The 12,351-nt window shown below is 41.4% G+C and overlaps 1 protein-coding gene across 1 annotated transcript in view; it reads left to right on the top strand.

Moving 5' to 3' along the window:
* CLVS1 (clavesin 1) overlaps positions 1–12,351 on the top strand; it is a 162,973-nt gene that overhangs the window by 130,032 nt on the left and 20,590 nt on the right. The window contains exon 4 of the mRNA XM_055318407.1: positions 3,000–3,235. Within this exon, the coding sequence (XP_055174382.1) occupies positions 3,000–3,235 (236 nt within the window). The remainder of the gene's footprint in view (positions 1–2,999; positions 3,236–12,351) is intronic.

Below are 12,351 nucleotides of genomic sequence, written 5' to 3'. Positions count from 1 at the left end.
GCTACTTTAAGACCCAACAATTGCCCTACTAGGTATTTACACCAGAGGCTACTAAAATACTGATTCAAAGGGACACATGCACCCCAATGTTTATAGCAGCATTGTCAACAATACCTAAATTATGGAAAGAGCCCAAATGTCCATTGATTGATGAATGGATAAAGAAGATGTAGTTTCTGTATATGTTGTGCCCGAGATTGCAAATCCGAGAAACCACCGAGGAGCCCACACAGATGCAAACACACCAGGGTTTATTCAAACACACCAGGGTTTATTTACAAGCTCGAGCTTGGGTCCAAGTATACCGACAGTGGAGCAGGGACTTGGGCCCTGAAACTAAGAGGCATAGCAGCTTTATAGGGGCCAGTGGCCAATGGGATACGCAGAAAGCTGCACAGTCATGTCAGTCCACACACAGGTGGCCGATTGAATTACATTTTACCCTAAAGTATCCATTTGAACTGGCCTATCACTGAGCCGATTTCCGGTCAGGGTGTGCCCAGCAGCTTGACTAGGGTGGGGCAGCGCCCTAAGCAATAAGCAGGTCATGTGGGGGCAATACAGGAGGTGGCAGGTGCAGCACAAAATGGAGTTAGTCCTGCTCTGCTTGTCCAGGGGTAGGGGATTTTTGTCAAATTTCCTGGGTTCCACAGTATATACAGTGGAATATTACTCAGCCATCAAGAAGAATGAAATCTTGCCATTTATAATGATATGGATGGAGCTGGAGTATATTATGCTAAGCCAAATAAGTCAATCAGAGAAAGATACATACATTATGAATTCACTCAAATGTGGAATTTAAAGAACAAAACAGATAAACATGGGGGAAAAAGAGAGAGGCAAACCACAAAACAGACTCTTAACTATAGAAAACAAACTGAGGGTTGCTGGAAGGGAGAGGGGTGAGGGCTGAGCTAAATGGGTGATGGGTATCAAGGAGGGCGCTTGTGATGAGCACTAGGGCATTATATGTAAGTGATGAATCACTGAATTCTATTCTGGAAACTAATATTACACTATATGTTAACTAACTGAAATTTAGATAAAAACTTGCAAGAGGGGATCCCTGGGTGGCGCCGCGGTTTAGCGCCTGCCTTTGGCCCAGGGCGCGATCCTGGAGACCCGGGATCGAATCCCACGTCGGGCTCCCGGTGCATGGAGCCTGCTTCTCCCTCTGCCTGTGTCTCTGCTTCTCTCTCTGTGTGTGACTATCATATAAATAAATAAAAAGAAAGTATTTAAACAAAAAACTTGCAAGAGAAGAAATAAATATTACAAATAAAATTGATAGTACAAATTTTTTTTTTTAAAAAAAGAACTGGATGTATTGGCAAGTAGGTACAAATATTTGCTCTAAACACCAGGGCTAATATTTATCTCCAGCTTTTCCATGCTTCAAATACTACAGTTTCTCCTGAAAGGTGCTTTGCAAAAGCCAGAACACATACATTTCTTCAAAAGCAATAATTCTAATTAAAATTGAGATCCAATGTCAGAAAATATAGTTTTCTGAAGTGCTACGGTATTCTTCTGAAGAATTTTAGCATTTAGCTTCTTGTTCCTTTCCTTTATAAATGATGGCATTACATCATAAGTTAAAATCAATACAATGGAACAACATAATTACATAGTATATTATAATATATAGTATATAGCATAATTGATACAATTTTATGGTATATTATTATACTATATTTGTTATTATTATTATTTTTAAAGATTTTATTTATTTATTTGAGAGAGAGTGAGCAAGCATGAGTAGGGTGGAGGTGCAGAGGGAGAGGAAAAAGCAGACTCTCTGCTGAGCAGGGAGCCCACATGGGACTTGATCCCAGGACCCCGGGATCATGGCCTGAGCTGAAGGCAGACACTTAACTGGCTGAGCCACCCAGGTGCCCCTATTTTTAAGTATTTTTAAAAATCACATTTACGTTGCAGAGTGGTGTGTATATGTATACCTGTGTATGTATAATCACTAGTCCTTCACTTGGGTATAACTTCTGTGAGTTGAGCCTGCAATAGGAAGAAGTGTGGGAACTGATATCATTCCACAGATGGACTTTAAATAGATTTTCAGAAGTCAATTCCTAAATTGTAGGAAATGGTATAATTATTGACTTATGGCTTAACCACTTTGTGGATTTGTCTAAAAATAATTGTAATTTGGGGATGTTTTCTCCCCTGTTTGGCCAGTTTCCATCACCATCCATTATGTGTTTAGAAGATGCAAACTTATTTGGGTGTTAGCCCTCAATCCAGCCATAAATGGAAGATGGCTGTAAAAATCTTCCTAAGTTCTCAGGCCATAGTTTTCAGTTCCTCTATGTATCAGTGGGGTTTTTATCTTGTGCCCATATCATCCTGGGAGCTGGGAATGTATTAAAAGAGTAAGAAAACATCATCCCTTTTCCTGAGTGTTCTTTTCTTCCTGTGGGCAAGTAAGATGTAAATGAACAAATCAGAAGAATTAGAAGTCAGCAAATAATAGTTAATTGGGGGCAGCAGAGAGGAGACCCAGAGAGTGCAGGTGTCTCTGAGAAAGATTAAGGAAAAGGCTGTTGCTTGGCAAAGGCCTGGAAAGGATGGGGAGATGGAGGAGGTACAGAGGGCGGAAAGCCCTTGAGGGGGGTGTTAGCCACAGAATAATGTGGGGATGCATGTGGGACATGATTGTGAGTTTGCTTGGTCTACATCACTACCCTTTTTATCAGCAGGGATAATTAGGAGATTACTATATGTGTAAAATTGGGCCATGGCCAAATAATACCCAATTTGTTCATAAACTTCATTTTTTAAGGACTATTAATTCAGCCCCTTTTCTGAGCAGTAAATTAACATTTTATGAAGATTAAGCTGCAGACACAAAATTGAATGCCTCTTTAAACACCATGATCACCAGCAGCGCATCCAATTTGTCATTGCTAAATTGTGTATTAGGCTAAATAGTTGTTCGTATGTTTTGGATTTTTTGTTGATAATTATGTTTTCCTTTCCAGATTTTCCTGCACGGAAACAACTTAAACAGCCTTCACCAGCTAATCCACCCTGAATTTTTGCCCTCGGAATTTGGAGGAACCCTTCCTCCTTATGACATGGGAACTTGGGCTCGGACATTACTTGGTCCAGACTACAGTGACGAGAATGACTATACTCACACTTCCTACAATGCAATGCATGTGAAACACACATCCTCCAATCTGGAGAGAGAATGCTCACCCAAGCCAATGAAGAGGTAAGACCCGCGTTATCACAGCCTCTTAGTCAGAAGTCAATAAGCATTTTTGATTTGGGTCCATTGTAGGTTAAGTAATTGAAGACCTTTATGTGCACAGAACTTGAATAAAATAAATTGCAATACATTCTCAGCTGATTTCACTAGAATTGAAAGCAAATGGGGCTTGGCTGGCCCAGAAATCAACTTTTCCCTGTTGTATTAAATAAAGAGTCAAAGACTGGACCTCGCTCATGTCATGATTGCAGTGCTAGTCTCTAGGGAATCTGAGTTAACACACACAGAATGAAATGTTGGGCCTTTGAGATACCCTGGATTGAAAAAGCAACTTCCCAGAAACATTCCTATCATCTATGCATTTAGAACTATTTATTGAGCATTTACTTGCCTATAGGCACTGATAGGCGCTGGGAACACACATGAAAATAAGACATCAAAAGAACAGAGAAGTATGGCTCAGGAAAAATCTGTCAAGTAAGACTTTTGTCAACCTATTTATAAAGTGAGTGACATTGGAGCTAGGTTCTGAAGGATTAAAATCAACAACCCAGGCTTAAAAAGGAGGAGAAGGCATTCTAGGCAGAGGGCACAGACAGAGGCATGGAGGCTTCAGAGGGATGGGAAACTCTGGTGTGGCAAACAGGTGTTCAAGAGTTGTGGGATGGGAGTGGATGTGGAATGAAGTTCTAAAGATTGTTGCATCTGGGTGTGAAGTATATTGCATACTGGATGTAATGGAGTGCCATGAAGAAGGGTTTTTAAAAACTGATATACAAAGAACCTATGAGTGCTTTCTCATTGTAAAAATTAAAACCTTATTTTTAAGGTTATAATCCCCTTCAGCTACTACCCTCAATCCTAACCCCATTTCCTCCTTTTTAAAAAATTATATATATATATATATATATATATATATATATATATATATATATATATATATATTTTTATTGGAGTTCAATTTGCCAACATATAGAATAACACCCAGTGCTCATCCCATCAAGTGCCCCCCTCAGTGCCTGTCACCCAGTCACCCCCAACCCCCGTCCACCTCCCTTTCCACCACCCCTTGTTCATTTCCCAGAGTTAGGAGGCTCTCATGTTCTGTCTCCCTCTCTGATATTTCCCACTCATTTTTTCTCCTTTCCCCTTTATTACCTTTCACTATTTTTTATATTCCCCAAATGAATGAGACCATATAATGTTTGTCCTTCTCTGATTGACTTACTTAACTCAGCATAATACCCTCCAGTTCCAACCACGTTGAAGCAAATGGTGGGTATTTGTCGTTTCTAATGGCTGAGGAATATTCCATTGTATACATAAACCACATCTTCTTTATCCATTCATCTTTTGAGGGACACCGAGGCTCCTTCCACAGTTTGGCTATTGTGGACATTGCTGCTATAAACATCGGGGTACAGGTGCCCTGGGTTCACTGCATCTGTATCTTTTAACCCCAATTCCTCCTAATGACAACCACTGTTATCAGACTAGGGTGGACCCTTCCATTCCATTTTCCATTTGTTACATGCATCTATCCACACCCATCGAAAATATTGTATATTGTGTATTAGTTTGCTAGAGCTACTGCAACCAAGTACCACAGACTGGGTGACTCAAGCAATAGAAATGGGTTTTCTCACAATTCTGGAGGCCAGAAGTCTAAGACCAAGGCGTTGGGAGGTGTTTTATAAGACCTCTTTCCTTGGCTTGTAGATGCCCGCCATCTCCCTGTGTTTTCACATGGAATCTGTGTGTCTGTGCCCTAATATCTTCTTACAATACCAGTCATGATGGATTAGGACCTACCCTAAAGACTTTGTTTTACCTGAATTACCTCTTTTAAAGTGACTATCCTCAAATATAATCACATTCGGAGGTATTGGGGGTTGGAGCTTCAACATATAAATCTGGGGGGCAGGGCACAGTTTACCCCATAATTTATTATTATGTACATCCTTCCATGCCAGTCAATCTAGACACATCTCATGCTTTTCATGCTTCATGGTATTCCAATATATGAATATATCACAGTTTAGTATTTCCCTCTTGATGGGCATTTAGCTTATTTCTGAGTTTTTTCTATATTCCAAATGAAAAGACTCAGTGAAAGTCCTTGATATACCACCTTTGTTCTCACAGGAAGTTCCTTGGGTAAACTTGGAGCCATGTAGTTGCTGGGTCAGAGGGTGTGCATTTTAAATTTAGCCCATGCTGCCTAGTGGCCTTCCAAAAACACAATGCTAATGGATACTCCCATCAGCATGTGTGTAGCTGGGAATACTGCATTCACATGTCTAGTGAAGCCTCTCTGTTGAGATTGGAGGGATTTGGAAATTCATTTGTTCACTAGATTAACAGCCTACATTCTCTAGGAAGTGTTGGTCATGGGGTTAAGAGGCTGGCTTTGTGTCTCTATAGTGAAGGGACTGACCTGACTGATATAGGTGAGATTGTCCCACCCAAGTTCTGACCTACTCTCAGTCCAGGCTCCAGCACAGTAATGATAATAATGTAACAACTCACACTACTGACACTGCTCTGAGCCCTTTACCTGCATTAACTCTCTAAATCCTCACCATAAGTGTATAAGAAAGGTATTATCATTATTTCTATTTCACAAATGAGGAAATTGAGACACAGAGAGGTTAAGCAACTGCTCAAGGTCACCCAGAGAGTGAATGGCCAAGTTGGGATTCAGAGCTGGCCAGCCCCACTCCATGTTCCATGTTCCTGTCCTCTATAAGATATAGCATACGGTCTACTTTTCCTCATACTTTCTATCCTCACTTCTGGTGCCAGTCTTCTCTCTCCAATTCCTCCATGGGCAGGAACAGTGACACTTCCTGTGGTTTGTCCCTACCTTTTCTCTATAGACTTAAATAAAGTCATCATACCCTCATGTTTGTTGGAATATCCAAAGTCAAGAGGCATAAAATAGGAACTTGCCACTCTTCCTCCAGATGGTCAGTTACAGAGTTATAGCTCTTTTGGGTGACTAGACATGTCCTGACTCTAAGTTCTGCCTCTGAATTGATGTTGAGGATCAGAGGAGATGATAGCCTCCATTATTAAATAGTGCATTCTGGAGGATAAAGACTAAAAAAAAAGATTTTATTTATTTATTCATAAGAGATACATAGAGAGAGGCAAAGGGAGAAGCATGCTTCCTGCAGGAAGCCTGATGTGGGACTCGATCCCAGGATCTCAAGATCATGACCTGAGCTGAAGGCAGACGTCAACCACTGAGACATCCAGGTGCCCTGGATAAAGTCTTTGTATAACATTCATTCACCTTATACCCATTTCAAGATTTGAAATCAATGTCCAACACATAATAGACACACAACAGACACCTTATACATACTCTATATGAATGAATGAAGGTTGAATGAAAGCTGCTACCTCTGAAACCCACCCTTGGTGCAGTTATCCAATTACTCCAACCGAACTGTTAGCTCCCAGATGGAGAGAGCTAATTTCTCCTGACTTTCATAGATCCTGACTTATAGGATTTCCTATTTCCTATTTCCTATAGCCTATAGAGATAAGATTTGCCCACAAATAACTATAATATAATGGAGAATGGAAGAGGTACTATAAAGGAGGTGTAAGAACCTGCTCAATACTCTAAGGAAACATTCACTAAATTTCAACCAGGAAGACCCTTAGAGAAGTCTTCTTGAACAAAGGTAGCTTTTGGAAAATGTAAGATGTTGAAGTCAAAATCCAAGACTATGCCAGGGAAGCTTGGTAATTGTGTACACATCTCATTACCCAACCAAGGCCATCAAGGTGTCCTGCTCGTTCTTGCTTTCATTGGTGGTGGCATCCTTGGGCCATTGCTTGGGGATTTCATTTAATTTTAATTAATTAATTAATTTATTTATTATTTATTTATTTATTTATTTATTTATTTATGTTAGTGGGAGAGGGGCAGAGGGAGAGAGAAATACAAGCAGACTTTGTGCTCAGCGTGGACTCTGATGTGGGGCTTGAACTCACAACCCTGAGATCGTGACCTGAGCCAAAATGAAGAGTGGGTTGCTAAACCGAGTGCACCAGCCAGGTGCCCCATTGCTTGGGGATTTTAGGCAGCAGCAGGATGGGCAGTGAGGAAACTGGTATCAGCAGTGATGCAGCAAGGAGGTACCACCCTAGCTGTGGGACTATGCCTATTGTCAAGTGCTTCAGTGATGGAGATCTGTGGTGACTGAGAAAATTATAGACAGAATAGCCACCATTCCTACTATCTCTGAGCCCTCGGAACCCACTGGGAGCTGGGGAAATGAAAAACAGTACTGGAGATCTTAAAGGTCATCTCTTCGAGCTTCCCACCTGATGTGGTGTCTGTTTTCCAGCCTGGGTTGTCAGCCATCCTCAGTTTGCATTGTCCAGAGATGGGCAGGCAGCTAATGGGGCAGCATGTTCCCTAGAGCATGGCTTTAAAAAGTACCTCCTTGGTCTGAGTCAGATGACATGGGTCTGTCCTGTGGGATAATGTTCCACCTTCCAATGGGTAGACACTGCCTAGAGTCCCAATCCCTGTCACCATAGTTCCCACCAGCCTTCAGGTCCATTTGGGGTCAAGTGGGCTTTTGTGGATTATCCTTGGAACGTAGTCACTATTTATAATGTGACCCCTGAGTTCCAAGTGGCTCAGAACAACACTTTTTAGCACGTGTAGAGTAAAATCCAAGATGTATAAAATTCTCAGTGGGGGATTAGTGGTTCTAACAAGCTCTTGTCTTCTTTCAGATAAATATGATTCAACCTTTAAGCAGAAAAACTTTAAAAAATTATTAGTTTGGATGGAAATTTTCCTAAACAGATTATTTCAATATTGGTCTGTTCTTTAAAAAAATGATGCTTTTATGGGCTTTTGAGTGTGTGGCATTCTCTGCTCCGATACTAAATGACCCTGAACTTTGTATTTTTACCTTCTTGTTTCTGTTTATTTATTTATTTATTTATTTATTTATTTATTTATTTATGATAGTCAGAGAGAGAGAGAGAGAGAGAGAGAGAGAGAGAGGAGAGGCAGAGACAGAAGCAGGCTCCATGCACCGGGAGCCCGACGTGGGATTCGATCCCGGGTCTCCAGGATCGCGCCCTGGACCAAAGGCAGGCGCCAAACCGCTGTGCCACCCAGGGATCCCTTGTTTCTGTTTTTTATTTTGCAGTTTAGTCTATTTCCTTGCTTCTAGGCCATCAGTTGTCACTTTCTGTTCCTGGAACTATATATGTTGGAAGCACTCTGTTTCCTCCTATCTAATTTACTAGTGGGCTATGTTTTAGTCTTGGAAAGTAGGTAGCCCAATTTAATAAAACTGTCCAACAAGTAACAGTAAATAGGCTTTGAAATAGTAATGATGATTTTGGCTGCAAATAAGATAAAACTCCAATTGGACTGCTTTAAACAATACGGACAATTGATTAGTTCATGTAATGAGATGTCGCAGAGTGAGGTGACTATAGAATTATGAGTTCCAGTGGCTCAGTGGTGGCACCTATGACCCAGACTCCTGCCCCTGAGTCCTGTATGATGAAGACTTCTTAGGCAGGAGTGTACCCCTGATTCACACGGGCAGATACATCCAAACCCGAGAGGTTTTTTGCCACCTAAGAAGGAGGAGAGGATGATGTGGGGTCGAGACCCAGCAGTCTTGCTTCAGGTTTGGGGGTGCAAGTCTGATGTTTTTGCTTCATGAGCAAGTGTGTGATCTTTTCACCAGTGCACAGATTTTGTGATATCTTTTTCAATTATTAAGCTTGTTAATTGCTTTCTGGTTCTAGCCTTAATCTCTAAATGGCTATAGATATTATTTAAAAGCCATATATACAGACGCACACATACACAGAGAAACACACTCTCTTGAACTACTGGAGGATGATTAGTCATTTTTGGAGAAGTTATGCTTAAAAATACATATATGTATATATTATAAATGTGTACATATACTTAGACATTTATATATTCTATATCATGTATATATACATATGTATATGTGTATATATTGGAATATATACAGATATGTATATGTACACACACACACACACATATATATATGAAATATATATTAGAGATTACTGGTAAAAAACCTCATGGACATGTTGTCTTAAGACCTGGATTCCGAGTGAGTAACTGGAGCCTTTTCCTGGAGCTAGAGCCATCCAAGTGCAGATTGCCCTGCAGACAGGGTGGTTTGGATCTCAAAGAAATAGAAAGCTTTCCTGGCATTTCTGGGCAAAAGTGAGAGTGCTCTGCAAAGCCAGGCTCTCTGCCATGTGAAACCACCATCTTGGCCAGCAAGGGAGCATCTGGTTTTCTAGACCTAAGGTGTGGTCGCCCTGGCGGAGGGGCTGGATGCTGTTCTGGACCAAACAGGATTGGCATAGAAAGGAGAAGGGGAATGAACCAGATCAAAACACTTTTCCCTCCAGGGCCAAAAGGCAGGAGGCCTCTGCCAGGGCGACCAGGAGAGGAAGCTTATATTTTCTACCACCTTCTTGTAGATCTTGAGTAGATTCCTCTGGTCTGTACCACTGCAGACAGCTTTATTTTTTTTTTAAGATTTTATTTATTTACTCATGAAAGACACACACACACAGAGAGAGAGAGAGAGAGAGAGAGAGAGAGAGAGAAGCAGAGACACAGGCAGAGGAAGAAGCAGGCTCCATGCAGGGAGCCCGACATGGGACTTGATCCCCTGTCTCCAGGATCACACCCTGGACTGAAGGCAGCGCTAAATTGCTGAGCCACCCTGGCTGCCCCTGATTGCAGGATAAGCAACCTCCATGAAAATTGTATATAAAATACTAAAATTATATCTAAACATGAATTTTATTATTCCCCTTATCATCAGGATTTAGAACCAGAGGAGATCCTTAGAGGTCACCTAGGGATCATCAGAATTTCTGCTACCAAGGACCTTTTCCTTTGCCCCACACAAGGTATATATACAAGTTCTTGAGAGAACATTGCATTTATTAAGTAATTACAAGCTCATGTTGCCATAATGTAATCAGCATTATTTCATGGAATGATCCTAAGGTCTTTAATTTTAATAAAAATAAAGTTACTCACTATTTAATTTAAATTTTAGTGTCATAGATGGTAAATTCTGTTAAGTTTTGTGCCTTATAAACACTAATATAAAAATATCTGCCCATCCCCTTGCCCATTACTGGCTTATGTGAAGTACCTGGGACTAATGCTCAAGCCCCCTGACACTGAGTCCAGGGATTTTCTGTATAGCCTTGCAGCTAGCTTCTTCTAAACACATAGTGTCTTGCCCATGGTAGATGTTCCATACATATTCAATATTTTGTAGTTTAAAAAGTATAAATGGTGCACAGATATGCCCTTTTTTTCATTAGTGCTTAGATTTAAAAAATTTCTTTCTTCCTCTAATTATCATAGTCAAGGTCCTGAGAAGTCTTGCAGTGTAAAAAACTGTGTCACCAAAGCTATTTTATCATAGGAATCTTTCTGAACACTTGTCTCCCAGAGACGAGGGTAGGTAAACACTGCACCAGTGTTGGAAATGGAAAATCAGGAAACTCAGGAGGTCATGAAGACGCACATGGTCTGAACCTTGGCTGACAATTTTCATCTTCATTGTTTCCTGGAGGTCACCTCACATGTGCTCCGGTGTACCTATCTGCACAAGGAAATGGAGTATTATCTTTTCTAAGGTAGGATGTGGTACTATAGTCTCGTTGGCTCATTAATTTTTCAAAAAAGATTTGAGTCAGCACTGAAAGAGAAAGTCCAAGCCTGGTGGTAGTGCAGCCATGGCTCCTTTTCAGAAGCCCAGAAAGTACCAGAGCAGAATACCACATTTTACTTCCCTTGGGCAGCAGGTGAGCCTCATGGAGTCATCACTACATCCCAACACCCAGGCCCAGTGGAGTCGGTCTGAGGAAATGCAGAGCCAGAATGACTTTGACAAAGCACAGAAAGGTGTTCTAACTTGCAGAGTCCATGGCCCGGAGCAAAGGCCACGCCCACCCTGCCCATGTCCCTCCCACAAATATTTACCAAGCACCTCCTCTGTGCAGACCATGGGCCCCAGTCTTTCATGGAATCACAAGACCAGTGTCAGCATTGCACCTTCACCTCAGTGCAGAAAGTAGCAGGGATCCCTGGGTGGCTCAGCAGTTTGATGCCTGCCTTTAGCCCAAGGCCTGATCCTGGAGACCCGGGATCGAGTCCCATGTTGGGCTCCCTGTATGGAGCCTGTTTCTCCCTCTGTCTGTGTCTCTGCCCCTCTCTCTCTCTCTGTGTCTCTCATGAATAAATAAAGTCTTTTTAAAAAATAGCAACATTGCACCACTCATGCACATGAGCACAGTCGTAACATTTCAGTTGTTAATTCTGTACCGACTTTCTAAGATGGCCTGACATAGAGATGACTCAGGTGGCTTCACTATGTATTTACATTTAAAGATGTTTGTCTTCAGGCTTTTGGTTTTTGCTGTTTAGCCATGTGATAATAGTGTTCATAGAGTCAAAACAGTCACGTCCCTTGAAATTTCAAGAAATGCCTGGGTTGGTTTTGGGAGCAGCCTGATCATAGACAAGGTTTGGCTAAGTGTGTGCAATAACTCCTGCTGTATTTATTTATTAAAATATCAACACTTATCTGGGATCCCAGACAAGTATTTATAGAGAAAAAGCCCTTAGAAAACCAGGTGGCATCTCTGCTTGCACCAGTGAAGAATGGCCCCAACTTCCAAAGAGATGATCCACCTCGGTCTATGCTATGTGCTGGGCAATCAGAGGGACCAATGCCTTGGGATCTTGGCCAGCTGGCCTGGGTGGTAGGATTACTTCTGATCCTTTTGACCAAATGCCTCCACTTTAATGTTTTCTAAATACCTTTCCTAGACGAGGTGAGGAAGATGTCATAGAGACATTATAAGCCATCTGATTTGGGGAAAGGGAATAAGCTGAGGGAATGCCTGGGTTGGGTTCAGATTTCTGAACTGAAGAAAATTTTGGCTCCTGTCTGGGTGGTAAAAGTCAGTTTAACTGTTTTCAGCTGTCAATAGAATTGGCCATGACCTTGGCAATCTTCCAGCATGCGGTCCTCTTTTTATGGGATGAATGT

The sequence above is a fragment of the Nyctereutes procyonoides genome, unplaced genomic scaffold (genome assembly GCF_905146905.1).
Source record: "Nyctereutes procyonoides isolate TBG_1078 unplaced genomic scaffold, NYPRO_anot_genome, whole genome shotgun sequence".
In the NCBI taxonomy this organism is placed as follows: Eukaryota; Metazoa; Chordata; class Mammalia; order Carnivora; family Canidae; genus Nyctereutes; species Nyctereutes procyonoides.
This window is presented reverse-complemented; position numbering and strand designations above follow the sequence as displayed.